This window comes from Phaseolus vulgaris, chromosome 6 (genome assembly GCF_051622355.1).
Source record: "Phaseolus vulgaris cultivar YP4 chromosome 6, ASM5162235v1, whole genome shotgun sequence".
In the NCBI taxonomy this organism is placed as follows: Eukaryota; Viridiplantae; Streptophyta; class Magnoliopsida; order Fabales; family Fabaceae; genus Phaseolus; species Phaseolus vulgaris.
Window position 1 is genome coordinate 22,227,605 of NC_143503.1, and position 19,553 is coordinate 22,247,157.

At 34.8% G+C, this 19,553-nt stretch overlaps 2 protein-coding genes, 1 non-coding gene and 1 pseudogene across 4 annotated transcripts; 3 read left to right on the forward strand and 1 right to left on the reverse strand.

Moving 5' to 3' along the window:
• Positions 1 to 1,600: 1,600 nt before the first annotated feature.
• Positions 1,601 to 2,926, reverse strand: LOC137833449 (protein FAR1-RELATED SEQUENCE 5-like). Its single transcript, XM_090303919.1, has 2 exons — positions 2,795 to 2,926; positions 1,601 to 2,692 (listed from the first exon to the last, which is right to left on the reverse strand). Exons 1-2 carry the CDS (start codon positions 2,924 to 2,926, stop codon positions 1,601 to 1,603), a joined length of 1,224 nt encoding a protein of 407 aa, XP_090160045.1.
• Positions 2,925 to 16,291, forward strand: LOC137833451 (protein PUTATIVE RECOMBINATION INITIATION DEFECT 1-like; annotated as a pseudogene). Its single transcript, XR_016521750.1, has 14 exons — positions 2,925 to 2,939; positions 3,727 to 4,170; positions 4,513 to 4,625; positions 4,719 to 4,888; positions 5,426 to 5,733; positions 6,055 to 6,489; positions 7,664 to 7,935; positions 8,126 to 8,165; positions 8,334 to 8,862; positions 9,215 to 9,455; positions 9,537 to 9,581; positions 9,898 to 9,975; positions 14,909 to 16,105; positions 16,256 to 16,291. The product of XR_016521750.1 is annotated as a protein PUTATIVE RECOMBINATION INITIATION DEFECT 1-like (transcript).
• Positions 13,204 to 13,923, forward strand: LOC137833453 (uncharacterized). The gene has a single exon (XM_068641800.1). The coding sequence runs from the start codon at positions 13,204 to 13,206 to the stop codon at positions 13,921 to 13,923; it is 720 nt and encodes a 239-aa protein (XP_068497901.1).
• A 349-nt stretch (positions 16,292 to 16,640) lies between the features above and the next one.
• Positions 16,641 to 18,068, forward strand: LOC137831299 (uncharacterized). The gene is made up of 3 exons (XR_016521730.1): positions 16,641 to 17,114; positions 17,242 to 17,319; positions 18,015 to 18,068. It is a non-coding gene; the product is annotated as an uncharacterized LOC137831299 (transcript).
• Positions 18,069 to 19,553: the final 1,485 nt, after the last annotated feature.

Consider the following 19,553-nt stretch of genomic DNA (forward strand, 5'->3'; position numbering starts at 1 on the left):
AGCAGCCATTACGTTAGCACGAGGAGCGACTGATCAAATAGCTGTTTATGTCAGGAGACATGCACGTAGGAATGATTGATTAGGATTTCTCAATATGTCAGATGTATTACGATTTCTTTATATGTTTCAATATGATCCTTATATGTTTCAATATGATCATTAGTACAGAAATCACTGGCTTACGCATATATTTATCCGTAGGCAAAAGTATGACTTACGGATATTTTTATCCGTAGGCATAACAGTGACTTCCGGATTTTTTTATCCGTAGGCATAACAGTGACTTCCGGATTTTTTTATCCGTAGGCATAACAGTGACTTCCGAATTTTTTTATCCGTAGGCATAACAGTGACTTCCGGATTTTTTTATCCGTAGGCATAACAGTGACTTCAGTGAATATTGTAGGACAACTGCAAATGTACTAAACATCCATAAATCTAAATTATGCTATTACAAATGTTATAATTACAAATATCGTCTAATGGACATTAGTTGGGTATAAACTTGTATCCGGCTAGTGTAGTATGTTGACCAAGTTTGGGCCGCCGGATAACGATGTGATGCCCACAATATATCCGTAGGTGGAATTGGACAACCATCTTTGAGCTTGACCTATAAAGGTAATAAATATAAGGTACACAAATCTTGATTTAGCACATCAATCTTGATTGGTTTAGTTTAAACCTGGACAAAATGATTTCCGTGGACATGTCCAATTGCAATGATTCGGTGTTGACGGAAGTTACTTGGTGCTTGGGTTCTTAAAGGAAAAATACTCAATGATTGTAACATGGACAAAGAAACAAGAATGACATTATACCGATTTGCAATAACATATCCCATGTCTGGAATTGTCATCCACTTATCTGTTCCTGCCTGCAAGTACAATTGACAAACAAAGTTAAATAAAGAAATGCAATGTAAAAATGAAATGGTTTTAGTGGTTGGTACCATAGACATGTGTTCCACTAGAAGTGAGTTCTTCAAGTATTCATATCTATCATCACCACCAAAGAGTTGAACATATTCTTGTCTCCATTCACTTAGTTCTTTTAACAAATTCATTCGAACAACAGCCCATGACTCCTCTCCCATTCCCAATTGGGCAGCAACAGCACGGTAGCCACAATGGCCATCAGCCCTAACGTCAACAACATCAACAATATATGGATAATACCCTACAGGGAACTGATCAAGGAAAGGAATACATTTTGCTGGTACAATTTCTGGTAAGACTACATCCACACCTACTTTTATCAAACCCCACTGATTTAACCCTATCAAGTTCTTCTGAAATAAGGTTCAAAGCATATTTAGACACAAAACCTAACAATTTTTTGTAAGTTGTAACCTTGAACCGATGTCCAACCACATGCAAACTCTTTTGGAATGAATCTTTGATTGCATTATGTTGTAAAATAATCATCTTATTGATGGAATCCCAGCAGAAACATAAATCCCCCATCGAATTCTGAAGAACTCTCTTTAGGCTCCAGTGTGCCGCCTCAACTCTGTTACTTGTTGTGTTTCCTAAGTGCATCACCTTATCTATCCATGCCTTGACAAATTTTTCTTTATTTGGACGTAACCATGTATCCATCACATAATCAACAAATATAGGCCATGGAGAACAGACAACTCGAGAGCATTGACACGATCTTCAAAGGCCTCAACAATATCACAATCCACAACAGATCCCCACACTTCCATTACTTGATCCCATGCCTCTCTTGGATGCACCAACATTTTACATTTTGCTTTCACATTTTTATCAATGTGAAACCGACATAGCAAATTATAAGCTTCAGGAAACACCATTCTAATTGCATTCATTAAGGCAACATCTCTATCACATACCACCACCCTAGGGCATGAATCAACTCTTAAAAACAACCCTTTAAGTCTGTCAAGGGCCCAAAAAAAATTATTTTCCTTTTCTGCTGCTAGTAAACAAAATGCAACGGAGAAAGTCAAACCTGTAGACGTAATCCCAACAACCTCAAGTAACGGCATCCTATACTTGTTCGTCTTGTACGTACTATCCATTAATATGACAATGTTAAATGAGTTCACCAATTTTACTGAATCTGGGTGTGTCCAAAATATATCTTGCACAATATTAGAGACCTCATCGCACCTACACCAATGCACGTACCTGTCTCGCTCTAGTAACAACATCAGTTGTTGCATTTCTGTTCTGTGACCTCGTTGTGATCTTCGGTGAACAGTGATTGCATTATAAACCTGCTTAATCGTTGTCACATTCTTTTCATTTCTCTCTTTCATGGTTAGTAAAATATTTCTTGGCTTCACCGCAGTTTTACTCATATCCTCAACCATAACCTTTTCCTCTATACTTAACCTTCCAGCATAGGGATGACCCACCATTGTCTCTGCCAAGTCATGATTGTGAGAACCACAAATTAATTCCACCTTCCACCCTTGACCACCTTTGACTGGTTTGCCTCGCAATCTGAAAGGACACTCACACTTCCTACTTCCAGTTTGACTGACATCTACTTCTTTTTTATACCGTCTGTATTTACCTCCTCTCTCACAACCTAACAATACATAGGTCATCCTTCCTCGTTGGCCCGTCCATGTATCTGACCTTAATATAACAATGACAAACCCATAACTATAGCCAACACTTCTTGCCCAATCTAACAGCTCATCTCGATCACGAAATACCTACAATAACATTCTTAAAAATTTAAAAGAACATCTTGATCATCATGCCAAATTTAAAAATAATTCATATAAAAAACATTCACAACCCAACATTGACCATACCTCATTTGTAGAAAATGCCTCACTACATTCATGTGCCCTGTGTTCATTATCTAATGCGTTATAACTTGTTGACTGCTCCAGATCAACATCATCTAATCCATCCCACACATTAATCTCCCCTAAAACTCCCATGTATGACTCTGTTGTATCCATTCGGTTGCTGAAAAAAATTAACACTTCACTTCCGGATAAATTAATCCATAACCAAAAAAATATCAACAGTTAACTTACGGATATATATATCCGTAAGGCAATATTATGAACTACGGATATTTTCATCCGTAAGGCAAATACTAGTCCCGGATATTTTCATCCGTAAGGCAATATTATGAACTACGGATATTTGCATCCGTAAGGCAAATACTAGTTTCGGATATTTTCATCCGTAAGGCAAATATGAACTACGGATATCAGCGTCCGTAGGCAAATCCTAGTTCCGGATATTATTATCCGTATACAAAATTTTGACTTCCGGATATTAATATCCGTAGGCAGAAAATTTGAATTCCGGATTCCGATATCCGAGACCAGCTGAGCTCGAGAAAATAACCAAAGACGAACGAAAATGGCTTACTTACCTCATTAACTTGCCAAACGAAGCTTACACTCAACTTAGCAACAATGAACGAAGCACAACCTTCTCTTTTGCAGCTCAAACCAAAGCTTCACACATTCATGAACTTCTTTTTCCTCACCATTCAATGTTTTCATAAATGAAGAAGACAAGGGCATTTTTGGAATTTAAAAAATGTATCGGGTGCCAATCACAATTGATCGGGTGGAGGAAGCAATTGCCATCACATACGAACAACGCAGCTCAACAGAAAAGCTTAGTAACTACCTTTCAATTTAAAGCTAAGCATGGCGCCAAAAAAACGAAAGCAGTAGCAGCAGCATTGTGGTGATTGTTGAGTAGAGAGAAGAGAATGTAGTGGTGCAGCGATTCACGCGATGTGGAAGTTGTTGTCGCCGACGACGAGGGATTTTCAGTTTCATGTTCTCAGGGCCATCGATCTTCGTTGAACCTCCAAACTCACGACGGCGCTTCCATCTGCCTCGTCTGCTTCTCCAACCTCCTCTCCAATCCTCTCTCCCCAACCGTCCATGTCTCCTACGCTCTCTCCCAGCTCTCTCGATCCTTCTCACTTCCTCACTTCCTTCAACCGCTTCTCACCTTCCACCCTCACTTCTTCCTTTCGCCTCTCGTCGCCGCCCTCTCCTCCTTCCACGACGAACCAATCGCCGCTCAGCTCACGCATCTCATCCTCTCCCTCTCTGCGTCCGCCGATCCTTCCGTTTCCCGCGAATTCGTCGCTAGGGTTTCCGATCGCATCACTTCCGGTGCTTTCGGTTGGTCTTCCCCTCAGCTGCACATGGTGATTTCAGTTTCCCTTCCGCATTTTTACCTTGTCAATTAACTGTTTGAATAAATTTTTTAGTAACCTTTTATAAGTAGGAAGTAAGATAAATTTAGCTTTCTTCGATAGCTAAAATCAATTTATATAATTAACAATTTCATGAACTGAAGTGTTTAAGTTTATTTTAACTTCATTAAAGTATTCAATTCATTTTTTAAAAGTGTTTATACTTATAGACTAGTTTATCCATACATAACTTAGGATTCACCCTAGATATGATTGCCTATTACAGAAGTTAATAATCTTATTATACCTAAATGGAAATTTTTATGGATTGTTTCTATTGTTCTGAATGGACAGGTTCACTGCCTTGGGGCTCTTCTGAATAGTGAGAAGGATGATGATCTCCATAAACACATAAAAGACATTTGTAGCCTCATTTCTGTTCTTGTTACGGGCCTTCGATTTCCGAGGTATTGTTCACATATATTATGCTTTGGATACTTGCTGTACCGAGGAATTTAAAATTTATTTCACGTGGTAAGTCCTTTGCTCGCTCCGTGCAGTGAGGAGATCCGAGGGGAGGTCCTCTTTGTCCTTTATAAACTATCTGTTCTTCAGAGTACATTAGCAGAGGGAGAAGGAAGTGATATGTTGATTCCCTTTTGTCCACAGATATTGTACCTGTTGGTCGATGTGCTCATGGAGACTGACGATGTTCGCTTGAATTGTATTGGTCCGTTATCAAGTTCTCAGTATTTTTGTTCCTTGAAAAGAAAACTCCAAACTTCTTTTTGGTTGTCTTGTTTGTTTTAACTTTTTCGTGAAGCCTATTTTGGATGGGTAGACTAGAGATTGACATTAGGACGTTGTCTCAAACGGATACTCAACTACATAACTACTCATAGTACTAGATACAAAGGTGGTATAGAACACTAGACTTTTACATGTTGACAATATGAAGACAAAAAACACTGGCATGCCATGCATTACATCTGATGACCATTTGTTTCATGAATTTCAATGGAAAGGTTGATTACCTGTTTGTATCTTTCTCCAAGAGTTTGCATCCGTATCCTGCATCATCCGAATTACCAAAGTTGCTGGCTTAATGAACGAGTGGTTAACGTTAAAATTCCAGGGATGGTTAAAAGTCAGTAGTATGGCCATAGTTCACAGAATAGATATCAACAACTGTAAGATGCTATAGTTTACAACATAATTGTCATTTTTGTTTCTTTTTTGAATGACAGTTTACATTTTTGTTAATTAGCACTTTTGACCATTCTGGCTCGAAGACGTTTGCTCAGGGAAGAATGTGCATATGATGCTTGTAACATCTCTTCCAATGGAGGAGTTAACTCTAAAGAAACTGAAGATGGAACCAGGGGCACATCTCTGGTAAATCTGTTTGCTGAAGCCATCAAAGGCCCATTACGTCGTCAGACAGTAAAGTTCAAATCGGCACTATAGATTTACTCTTTCACTATTTGTCTTCAGTCAAAACTTCAGACTATGAGATTCGAGTCTTGGTGGAAGAAAATATTGCGGATTATTTATTTGAAATATTAAGATTGTCAGGTGAGAACCTAGTATTGAACTTGCCAAAGAAGTTCTTTCTCTCCTAGATGAAAGCGATATTGATTTTGCTGTGTTGAATACTGTGCATACTTTATAGCCTCGTTTATTGCCACAATATATAGACTGAAAACATTTGTCCTAATTTAGATTCATTTCTTATTAACGGAATTCAGAGTTGGTTATCTGGATCTAGTCGGTTTTATTAATCTAATTTAGTTTACCTGAACTTTTTCTGTTATAAGCTTGTGAATGCAGAACTTAATTTTGTCGTTATTGTTATGCATTGGTACGTGGCTTACTAATTATTCTATTAATGAACAGAGTATAAGGATCCAGCAGTCAAGATGCGCCTTCAGGTTATCAACTGCTGAGGAAAGTTTTAAACTAAGACTCGTTGTTGGAATTTCAACTCTTATTCCGGCATTACATTATGTGGCGGACATTCCTTTTCACCCTGTCCAGTGTGCGACATTGAAGCTTATTTATGAATGCATTTCTCAGTGCCCTGGATCTGTATCAATTTCTCAACTAGAGGAACTGATTCTTGTTTTGATAAGTATGCTCAGAAAGTATTCTGATGGAGAAATGGGTATGATTCCCGAGACCTTTATAATGGTCTGCTCCGTCTTTGTGGCTCTTATAAGATATCCATCTTGTAATGGAGCTCTGGATATGTCAAAATCAATCGTGGAAGCAACAAGACATGCCATTTTAGCTTGTCTCTCTGAAAGGAATATCAACCAAATTTTGCAACAATAATCAAACTGTTAACGTCCAGACGCTAGCAGAGTTAGTATCAACAGAGGATAACTACGGAGCTAGAATTTTCGTGTGCCTATTAGCACAGCTCTTGAAGGAAGAAAGGCATGCATGTGACGTAGTATGTGTTCCCAATGTCATGGAAACTATGGTCCATGTCTACCCAACTGCTTGTGAGCAATTATCTTTGCATGGAATGGCGACAACAATCAGGAGTTGGTTTTATTTGAGTAATTCCTTGTCGACAGCAACTTACATGTCCATCTTGATTTTGGTTTTTAACACTTTGAGTGCATCCTGAAACACTATCTGCTGATCAAAGTTGGGTTGCGGTAGCTATGAAGGTTTGAGTAGCTGAACTTATATTTATTCATATTGCTCCCGTATAAATTTAATCATTATCATTATTAGACTTCTATTTTAAGTCCTATCTTCCTCTTAGAGCGGCCTACTGACCTATTTTTTATGTGGGTAGAGCCATTTTTGGGTCTCATTTCCTTTGGTTGTCTACTGACCTCTCTTTTTTTATTTGGTTAGAATACAATTGTTCGTGCCAATTTACTCTAGCTTTCGACATAGTCCCTGAATTTTCTAACGTTCCACCCTACTTCTGTTCAGAGGTGTTAGCAGTGTCGTTTGATTCAATTTTTGGTTAAACATTAAATTTGTGTGATTTGATTGATTTTAATGTAATATCAAATTCGAACCCATTCATGCATAATCTTTGTCCGTAATGATGACATGGCACATTATTGAGTTTTGTTAATACGTTGTCATTTAGCCCGATTTTCAAATTTGAATATGCAGAGGAGCGTTAGTTACAAGCATTTTAGGGAGAGCAGAGCTGTACTCTGTATGGCTAAAGATAACTGATGTGAGGATTGAGTAATACAATGCCCATGCATGCAAAAACATCTGTAGTACATTATAATGCATAACAGGCCACCAACAACTATTTGGAGATGTGTTACAATAATTATTACGAAATATTAGAAATAAATAGATACAAGTATAAGCACCAAATGGAAGTAGATTACAGCAAAACCACCATTGTTACAGATGAGGTGGAAAAATACATAATGATAGAGTATCCCTAGACATACTAGAAAACATAATGACTCAGTTAATGATTGTTCTCACACCACGTCCACTACTGAAGATGATAGAGTAGTATTCAATTCCATCCGAAAAGGTTGATATCTTAAGTGACGAAAGTCTCTTCGTTATTGGCATTCTTTCCTTAATTTTGCATCTTTCCACCAAGAAAAGACTTGAAGAGACTTCGAAGGCCGTTCTTTTTAATACTTCTATAATCTCAATGGTCAACACCGTAGTCTCTACTGCTTCTTTGAAGGGACCTGCTTTGGTAGAACACGACGAGGGAACAAGCACTGGAGAAACTTTAATATTTGTGCTTCTGCTTCATTACTTCGCGGTTAAAAGGTAAGCCCTTCACATCAGTAACAAAAAGAAAAAAAAGTATATTTTATCTTCTTCACTTCTGGCAAATAAATTATAGCATATTAAAGTAAGAAAATTATATTTTGCACCCTTAATGGTCTTTTCTAAATATTTAAAACAATGAGTTTTAAATCCTAAATCTTCTATTCTAGCTTGCATGCTATCCTACCAGAGTTTGTGGATTGGCAAAGCTTCTTGTTTCATTGAAACCTGTTGGGAAAAACGGGTAATTTTCCCACTAAAACAAAACCCTAACAGAGCTACCCGACAAATAATATTAAATAAATAAAGCGAAATAATAAAAGAGATAAAGAGGAAAAAACACACTCGAAAATTGTTAATGGAGTTCGGCCTGTTTAGCCTAATCTCCTGTAATCAAGATCAAGATTGCTGCTTCTTATAGTCTGTTGGAGTTATTTAACAGAATATCAGATCAAATAAACAGTAATCATGAAGAGTTGAGATGTACTGTTGGGTACTTAATGTCCATAAGGAGCATATTGGAAGGGCTGGTTTTATATAATGATCTGGCTACAAATTTTTGCTTCTGCCTGTCAATTATTCTGGGATGGGAAAATCTGACAAAAGAAACAAAACTCTTGGAAGGGAGTAGCTGGTGTAGATTGACTATTGAGGAGATGACAATATCTTTTTGCAGCTCCTGCTTTAGCATCACAATCATTCACGAACAAACAAAGCCCTCAAGTACTCATAGCTATAGCTTTGCTAAAACTGCGTAAAATCCCTCAGTGGATGAGATCTGTGTTTGATAGTTAAAGTATATCTGGCATACTGGATAACTTTACTGCAAGTAACTTGAGTTCGGAGATTTTGGTTTTATTTCGAGAACTACTGGAATCTAACTTCTTAACTACAGAACAAATTGCAACTATAAATCAAATTCCCCAGGTAACTCCTTCCTTGTCTTCTATTAGGTTTCCGCAGTTACTTTATGCTTTATCCGTGTTTGCACCATACATACCATTATTTCCTTGTATTTTGTAAAGCTCATACAATACAATTCTTTCATGCGTAGCGTATCCATTTTATAAGGTGATTCAGCAAAAGAATAATGTGAAAAGGTTCCCTTTACACTCATTGAAATTTGTATACTTTCGTAGGGAAGGAAAGAGAAGAGAGATAGGAAGGATACAGAGAAAGAAATAAAGTTTAAAATGGGTATAGAAGTTAGAATGTGTATAAAACTTAAGGTTATTTAAATTGTATATGCGCCGTAGTTATGCCATTCTGATATTTACAGGAATGCAGAAAGTGCATTTACACTAACTATGCTCAAGAGGGTCTCCCAAATGAGGTGATAAAGAAGGTCCTCACGGCATCGTATGATACGGGAGACATTTTTTTGAGTTTCTCATTGATTTAATGACATCAGAGGCGTACGTAGATACGGTTTCCAGGGGATTTCATACAGGCAGTAAAAAGCTCTCAGAAGAAATAGAGATGTTTTACACTTCCTTGTCTGTAGATGATGGTGGTTGTAGGTAGCTTCAGTTTTTCATCTCATCCATGGTACGTTTGAATTTGGCAAAGATGGTATAACTACCTATCTTGGTTTCGTGCAGTCATGCTACCAGTATGTTTTATGTCAATAAAGCAATGAGATCATTGTAAGTCCATTTCTCTTTTCTCTGTCCTCAGGGTGAAGGGAAGAGTACACTTCTTCACAGGTTTTAAGACCAGTTTGAGTGTTATTTGTCTTCATTAACTGTTATAGTTACTTTTCCTCCCCTTCCATTAATATGCTGATATCTATTCAAATCTATTTTCATTTATGGGTGTTCATTGTGTATATCTATGTAATAAACTGAATTGAATTAGTTTAGTTCCTACATATGCATTATTTTCCGTGTAGGATAATTATTTATTGACAACTAAATTGATAAATACAAGGTTTTTAATTACTTATATCATTTTTCTCTTCAGGAATTGGTTCAAGGATTTGACCAAGAAACCGCAGCAGTTGTAATGGCTAGGGTTGCTTCTCTAAAAATGGAGAGTGAGGTATGTCACAAGTTGTGTACGTGTATAAATGTTTGGTTCACAACTAGCTGTAAATGACTAGTTTATCAAATATCGAATCTATTAAGAATAAACTTTAAGTTTAACTTAAAGTTGTAAAATCGATTTATAAGGTGAGATTTGTATTCATTTATACAGAATAAAATGTCCTAATCTCTAGTGGACGTGAGATATCTAATATATCCCTGCACATACAAGTTGGTAGCCTTAGCATGAGGGGGTGTATGGTACTGATTCTGAATTGATGTGGGATCTCCAACAAAATCGTTAGTTATTGGACATGTTCTGTGATGGAACAAGAAACAAGTGGGTTTGTTATTGGACATGTTCTGTGATGGAACAAGAAACAAGTGGGTTTGTTAGGAAGGACCCATTGTTAAATTTGAGGCAGTTACTATTAGGAGTGCTAGCAATAGAAAATAACTATCATGTATTTGTAATTATGTATTAGTTATGTATTAGAAACAATATTATTGGATTAATTCATAGATGGTAATAAAAATACCAATAAACTAGTTTTTTAAGTTGATGTTTTTTAATTCAATATCAACCATAAAATGTCATTTAATTTTTTTTATTTGACATCTATCATTGTTATCTTTCAAAACTTGAAAGTAGATCTTTTTAAGTCTTAACAAGCAAAAGGAGGAACTTGCCATTGACAAGTTACCCCAGTTGAAAATATTCATGTCACAATTGTTTTCATATATTTCCTTAATCTTCATGTAGTTTTCACCAGTCAAACCGCAACTGTTTTTAGTAACAAATATGAGAAGTTCACCATTCATAACCGTGAACCCTGTGATTGTAGGATATTTTTCCTTCAAACCCATTTCTTTTGTTTTTACCTTCATAATTCTCCTCCACCTACTTGTTTTATAATCTTTCAAAATCCAAACTTTGAAAGTAGATCTTTTAAGTCTTACCAAGCAAATGGAGGAACTTGTCATTGACACCTTTCCCCAGTTGAAAATTCTCATGTCACACTTCTCATCAGTTGAGCTCTTGCAGTTTTGGACAACTTGAGCATTGTGGAGGTGCCATTCTTGAGATTGTAGGACATTATATAGGGTTCAAAATAAGGGCTCCCTTTAGTGATGTAAGAGCCACAATCTGAAATGAAGTGGATGACTCCATTGTCATGCACAGGCATGTTAAACTTCATGTTTTTACCACCCGTACAAAAACCCTTTTCCATTGGTTTCCACAATCCTTCTCGAGGCTTCAAAATTTTGCATGCATAATCTGAAGACCAATCAGTTGGGGTTTCAAAATGAACCACCATGTAATCATCAAACTCATCATAACACTCCAACAACATGATCATCACATGCGCATGTACATTCAAATATTCATCATGGGTGGGTAAAGAAATTGGCAACCGAGACTTTGTAGCTGGGTTGCAAATGTAAAACTCAGAAGGTGTCTTATCTGTTGCACGACAAAGTATCAATCCCTTGATTGAAGCTAAGATTTGACTGGATTTTGACAAGAACTGGATAACCTTGCCAGACACACCTGATCCTTGTTGCGAAGGTAATGGATGCAACCTAACTTCTTCGTTGCCCGACCTCTCTAGTTGTAAGAAGAAACATGTATCATCTCTTTTCAACGAGTTATGAACATGATTCACTAGTAAAAAGCCTTTTTCTAAAAGATTCCATAACCCTTGCTCACAGCTTTAAATCTGTACAGAGATTTTGTTGTTAAATAAGTACAAAGTGAGGTTAGTGTGAGAAACAAAGTAAAGAAGTGAGAAGTAGACAAATTCAAGGGAGAGATTAAGTGATATCTAGAAAAATCAATTTTATAGTTTGATGAATATATAAAAATAGGAAGAAAAGAATGTGTTAACCAATTTTATCTATATGCATATAAGTAAAAAAATATTAACAGAAAATCTTGATTTGTTTTTGAAGTAATACCTTTTTTATTTTATTTGTACTATTAAAAATAGGGAAAAGGAGATAACATCAAAATCTTCATTAAGAAAATCTCTCCAAGAAAATATTACATGATACATTATGAAAAAGATTTCAAAGTTTAGTTAAATAAAGTCCTTTATATTTTAGTTTTGATAGCCATGATAACATTGACGAGATTAATGTTTTGGAAATCCTGCAAATTCAGTAACCAAATATTTTAATTAAAATGTGTACTTTATAGTTAGTTAGATACCAATTTAAAAATTACTTTATAATTTGTTATTAATAATAAAAACTAGTTTATAAAGTAATATCTAATTGAATCAAATAACAAATTATTTTAATCTTTAAAATTAGTTTTTATTTAATAAATTATTTTTGTATTAATTCCTTAAAATATCCTCAATCAAATATAAAATAATCTTAAAATATACAAAATATTCGTTAATGGTAAAAAGTTGATTATCATTGATATCAAAACTAGAATATAAAATAATTTTATTTGACTAAAATTTCAATGTATTATATAGTATTTTCTTGGAAGAGATTTTGTTAATGATGAAATTTTGATAATGTCGTTTTTTTCTGTTTTAAAATGTGCAAATAAAAGAACATATTAATTAAAAAAAATAAGATTTTATGTTAATATCTTTTAATTGTATGCATATAGATAAAATTTTCTTATCTTACCTTATCTTGGTTAACAAGTTTTTTTTTTTTATCTATTTCTATATATATTCATCCAACTATAAAACTGAGTTATACAGACATCATATCATCTCTTTTTTGAATTTGTCTACACACTTTTCTCTACTTCTCACTTTTTTTTCTTTGCTTCTCACACTAACCTTAGTCAGTCATGGCCATGATTTCAAGCGAGATATTTCCTATTTGTACTTATTTGCCAGCAAAATCTCTTTACAAATTTAAAGCTGTAAGCAAGGGGTTCTGTAATCTTCCAGAAGAAGGTTTTTTCCTAGTCATGTTCATAACTCGTTGAAAAGAGATGATACATGTTTCTTCTTACAACTAGAGAGGCCGTGCAACGAAGAAGTTAAGTTGCACCCATTACCTTTGCAGCAAGGATCAGGTGTGTCCGACGAGGTTCTCCAGTTTTTGTCAAAATCCAGTCAAATCTTAACTTCAATCAAGGGATTGATACTTTGTCGTGCAACAGATAAGACACCTTCTGAGTTTTACATTTGCAACCCTGCTACAAAGTCTCGGTTGCCAATTTCTTTACCCATGTGATGAAAATTTGAATGCACATACGCATGTGATGATCATGTTGTTGGAGTGTTATGATGAGTTTGATGATTATATGGTGGTTTATTTTGAAACCCCAACTGATTGGTCTTCAGATTATGCATGCAAAATTTTGAAGCCTCGGGAAGGATTGTGGAAACCAATGGAAAAGGGTTTTTGTGCAGGTGGTAGAAACATGAAGTTTAACATGCCTGTGCATGACAATGGAGTCATCCACTTCATTTCTGATTGTGGCTCTTACATCACTAAAGGGAGCCCTTATTTTGAACCCTATATAATGTTCTACAATCTCAAGAATGGAACCTCCACAATGCTCAGGTTGTCCAAAAATGCTAGAAAGAGTTCAACTGACGAGAAGTGTGACATGAGCATTTTCAACTGGAGTAAGGTGTCAATGGCAAGTTCCTCCATTTGCTTGGTAAGACTTAAAAGATTTACTTTCAAAGTTTGGATTCTGAAAGATTATAAAACAAGTAGGTGGAGGAGAATTATGAAGGTAAAAACAACAGAAATGGGTTTGAAGGAAAAATACCCTACAATCACAGGCTTCACGGTTATAAATGGTGAACTTCTCATTTTTGCTACTGAAAAATATATCTACCGTTGTGGCTTGATCGGAGAAAACTACATGAAGATTGAGGAAATATGTGAAAACAAATGTAAATATTATGTTTCTCTTACTTCATACATGGATACTCTTCGTCCATGTGGACCTGAAGCTATATCTTTGCTATGTTAGAATTCTTATAAATGTTTGATTTGGAGAAGAAATAAATGTAACTCTTTTATGTTTTTTTTATCATACTTTGTTATTAAAATTTCTTTTTACCAAATAGTAATATTGTTATAATAAATTTCATACTAAATGTTTCTAAAAATTAGTGCTTATTTTTTTTGCTTCTTTCCATTTAATCTATATTTTAAATTTAAATAAAATCTACAGAATATTTTATTAGGATCTTAATTTTTTTTAAATCTATTGAATATTTTTACTAGATTCATATTTTTGTTTAGTTTTATTATTAATATGAAAATATCTGGTCTGTGGCGTGAGTATTCAGTTTAAGGTACTGAGTGTGGAAGAAAATTTAACTACCAATTACAGTGAAAAAGGAAAGTTATCAATAACCAAAATTATCAGACAAAAAAGTTAGTAATTCTTAACCAAAATCAAGGTAATAAATGTTCTAGTCATAATGACGTCCATAAAAAAATAAAAATAAAATAGACTTAACAGGAAAAAGAAAAATCAATAAAAAAAAATCCAAATCCTTACATAAAATTTGGAATTCATTAATTTACTTTAATATTCTCATACCTAATGATTTCTTTCACTTGCTGTGCTGCTGATAGATATCAGAAAGTTTGAATCACGTAGTGAGTTCTGATTATCAAGTTCCTTTTCTCTTAATTTAATTTCATAAAACACCTTATTATCTTATTTTACATTGACGGACTAAGTAGATTCGTGTAGTTATGTACAATTTTTACTGGCTTATTTGATGACATATTCCAAATTAAATTTGTTTCCCTATTATTGGCAACGCTTGGCTACATGACCTGTGAAGCTATATTTCAGTGTGGTTTATTAATGTGTCCCTTTCATCCATCTGAGTGATTGTATGATGGCATCATGATTTCCATTTCTGTTCTGCGCATTAGCTATTGGTTAGAATTGTATATCTATGTCTATTGGTTGGAAAAGTCTTATGGTAGGGATGCAGGGACAATGATTCTCTTTATGCTGGAGTCATATATACGTTACAAGAAGGGCGCTGAGGAAGGGACAAGGAAGATGATGGTGTATAAGTGATTTATTAAGCATAAAAGGGTTCTGGGTTATTTATTGCAGCAGCAAGCAGGATAAAGGTTTGTTGTGTGGTCTGCTAGGCAAAAATCTGACCTGTAAACCCATGTCCAAATGCTGTCAATGCTGGTCAACATTTTGCAGTTTTGGCAGATGCATCTTTTGTGTGGTTAGTAGACCAGCTCTTGGAGCTTAAAAGATAAGGATGTGTGGAGATTTTTGTAACTTTTGGAAGTAGATTGGCAGCATAGGCCGTGCCTCACTTTGGCAATAAAGTGTAGTGCACATGGTAGTAGGTTTGGTATTGCTACAATGGGTAGAGAGATAGACTTCAAGTTTTTAGATTGTTAAAATTTCAGTGGCTAAATAGCCATCAAGTCCCAGTTCTGTTTGGATAGGGACTGTTTAAATAGTTTAAGATTTGAGTTAAGTGGTGTATCACTTAATTTTGCTTTGCTGTGTTGGGACACCCTAAAGTGTTCTATTTTATTCTATTAATTCATTGTTGATAAAAAAATATAATCATGATTTCCATTTACTTTTCTGCTTAAAAGAGAATCTGGTGATATTTCAGTTATTTTATTTTATTTTTGTGATTGACTTTATTGCGGGTATGCAAGAAAGTTCTTGTTATATTATGCAGTGGGCATGCATGAATTTGAGTTTGTAATTTTCTCAGAATGTTGCAATGAAAAACAATTAGGATTTAATTCTGTACCGTGCCGATTCATGAATGCTTTAAATATAAAGGTTGGAGTTGCAGAAATTAAATTTGCGGTTGAAAAAACTGGTGGTCTTGTTGTCCTGTCTGAAAGTTTTGGTCATTCAGTCTTCAAGGACTCTTTTAAGCGAGTTTTTGAGAATGGGGGAACAGTCTCTTGGTGAGAATTCGTTCATTTTGAATGTTATTCTGACATTTTCCCTTTTGTTAATGTGTTTTCATTTTTCTCTTCCCTTATCTCTTATTTACTTCAGACATTTTTTTCTTTATCTGTCATCAGATGTACTCACTGCCAGCTCTTTTTATGTATGTTTCACTGGAACCCTGGAGATAAATTGCTCCAAGGAAATCAAAATTCAGGGAGTGATTGGGCCTTGCACTTCCTTGGAAAAGGTTGGATATTCTTTTGTTTGAAACTCTTATTTCCGTGTTGCTTATTAACTCTGGAATTGGAGTTGGTAGTGGGTCAATCAAAGTAACAGAACTAAGACAGAATCAATGTGTTTTTTTTTCTGGATTTTGATGGTTATAATCGTACTGCAGAAAGGGCCTTCTGTTGCTGATTCTATTATAGGAGAGGGAAACACAACGGCATGGAAGATGTGTGTCCTTGACAAAAGCACGTGCTTGACTGTGATGTTTGATCTTTCATCAAGTGATCGGGCAAACACCCCAGGTGCTGTGAACCCACAGTTGTACCTACAGTTCCTTACAAGGTTGTCACATAACTTCCACCAATATGATCTCATATATGTACTATTTCGTACCTAATTAAACTTATGCCCTAGGCATTGCATATTAATGCTCATGTTCTTATTGCAGTTACCAGGACCCAACTGGTCAATCAGTGCTTCGTGTCACGACAGTAACTAGGAGAGGGGTAGATAGTACTGTTAGCTCTGAGGTAGTTTCAGCCTTTTCTATATCTTTGGTGGATGCTTGTTCATTGTCAAAGTAATATCTGGGACGCCTACACTTATCATAATATTAAGAAAGCTTTAATGTTTTAACTTCTTACTCTTGTTTCTTGCATTCAATTGTCAAGTCTGACTCTCATGTTATGTCATATGCTGATATCTATCCAAATCTATCTATTTTCATTTATGGGTGTGTTAGGTTACACGTATAGTAGGAGTTAGTTAGAATTAGAATAGTCACGAATTTGTTATTTGATTTGCTAGTTAGATATAAATAAGAAAGAAGAGAAAGAAGGAGAGGGGGAGGGGGAGGGGAGTGTGTAATATTTTTGTAGATTGAGCTTTAGCTCTTTGTGAAGGAGAAACCCTTGGAGGAGAGAGTGCTCCCCTATTTCTTGTTCTTTACTTTCTATTCAATAAAAACCTTTCTTTTCTTCTCTTTATAATTCTTGGATCCTAACCGGGTGTTCATTGTGTATATCAATGTAATAAACTGAATTGAATTAGTTTAGTTCCTACATATGCATTATTTTCTGTTTAGGATAATTATTTATTGACCACGAAATTGATAAATACAGGGTTTTTAATTACTTATATCATTTTTCTCTTCAGGAATTGGTTCAAGGATTTGACCAAGAAACCGCAGAAGTTGTAATGGCTAGATTTGCTTCTCTAAAAATGGAGAGTGAGGTATGTCACAAGTTGTATTTTTACCCGTTTCTTTGGTATTCCTAAAATAATTTAAGATCATTAAGATTTATTTTCTCAAGCTTTAATAAATTATATAATATCTTTATTCAAATGTGATTATAGGAAAACTTAAAATTGGGAGAACAGGTTTATATTGATGTTTTGATGAAAGGTGTATGTACGTGTGTATAAATGTTTGGTTCACAACTCGCTGCAAATAACCAGTTTATCAAATATCAAATCCTTGGTTGTTGGGCATGTACTGTGATGGGAACAAGAACCAAGTGGGTTTGTTAGGAAGGATCCATTGTTAAATTGGAGGCAGTTACTATTAGGAGGAATGCACGTGATAGAAAATAACTTATCATTTATTAGTAATTATGTATTAGCTCTGTATTGGAAACAACATTATTGGAGTTATTCATAGAAAATAACTTATGAAAGTTATACATTACGGTATATCTTATGATAGTCGGTGGAATTAGGCAACTAGGCTGTAATTTGCAGTTTCTGGACAAAATATACTGTTTCTGGGACAGCAATTGTATTGCGCTGTATTGAGTATGATTTTTATTTTCAAAATTAAATTTTATTAGTTTATGAATGTTATTCTCTATCATATCTGTGAGAAATTTTTTAGAGTAAAACTTTCTATAAACAAATCCCTGGCTAACCATCCATTTTCGCTTGATCAGGAAACATTCGATGCTACACGGTTCCTAGATTGGTAGTGTGTGACCAGCACGGTTCCCAGGTCAGTATAGTTTATCAAGACCAGTTTGAGTGTTATTTGTCTTCATTAACTGTTACAGTTACTTTTCCTCCCCTTCCACCACATATCATATTAACAGTTTTTTTTGTTTATTTCATTGATTCACCAAGTTTAGATTTGTAGTCGTGTTGAAACTTACTGAGTTTTCATTGATGTTTTAACAGGCTAGATTTTTATTAACAAAACTGAATCCCTCAGCAACGTATAATAAATAATGCACACGAAATGTCTGCTGGTTCGGATGTAATCTTCACTGATGTTGTGAGCCTTCAAGTTTTCTTTGAGCATCTGCAAAGGTTGGCTGTCCAATCTTGAGGGCAGATGATAGTAGAGATTGAGATTTTATGGGTTGTGTCTGGACTTTGGTTTGGGGAATTCACCAATCATGTGTGTCCTGGGTTGTGCTGTTGCATTAAATACTTTTCCTTTCTTTCCTTTGTTCTTAACAAAGAGAAGGTCGGAGCCTACATGAATTGAAGAATAAGGAAGACCTGAAACATGATTCTTTAAGATTCTGGTTGATTTTTCTTTTATGGAGAAAATAAAGGGTTGGAAAGTATGTTAAGTTTGGGTATTGTGCGGGAAGAAAGGATAGAAAATGGAGTTAGGAGACCACCTTTGCGACAGCAGCTTAGCAAATGAGGGATATATTTTTTACTCAGTTTTTTCTCTTTGTTTTGGCCCAGATCTGAATTTTTGGGTTCCTCAGCTGGATTAATTTATTGAGTTTTTTACTTTTATATGTTCCCTAGGTAGCAAAGTAAGTAAAGTCATTTTCTGATGTTGAGCTTCATATCATTCTCTTGATACTGTTTTGTATATTGTGAAATAAGCTTATAGGACCCATCTCGGTGAAATTCATACTTTCAGTGCCCTGTCTTCCTGCATGAAGAGGGACATGCTTAAATGTTTTTCTTTGATTTCATATAAACATGGATAAAAATTATTTTACTTGTATTACAGAAATTTATAGATTAATTTAGTTCTTATAAAGTTTTCAAAATCTTAGAAAAGATGTTACAATACCGAATTGTGACATGCTAGTGGTTATATTGTGATGATGAAGTACATGACATATTTACTATTTGAAAACTTTAAGGTTGTATGAATTAATAGGAATTATAATGAAGTTGTATAAAAAATATGGGATGTTGTATTATTATCTTTAACTATTTAGATTTAGATGCGTGTATTATTATCTAAACTTTTAAAGTTTATGAAGAACAAAATTAATGAAAAAAATGTGGAAGATTTAAATTACAAAAATTGAAAGCCTTTTTTTTTACTTGAATAGAAAGTAGGAGTTCCTTAAAAAATATTATTTTATAATTTTTTTAACATGAATGATTTGTAGGGAAGCTCATAACTGAATAGCAAATCTAGCCAAAATTGAAAATTAATTAAGTCGAAAGCTAAAATATTTTAACTTTTTTTTATTGCGGTTATGTATAGATGATTTTTT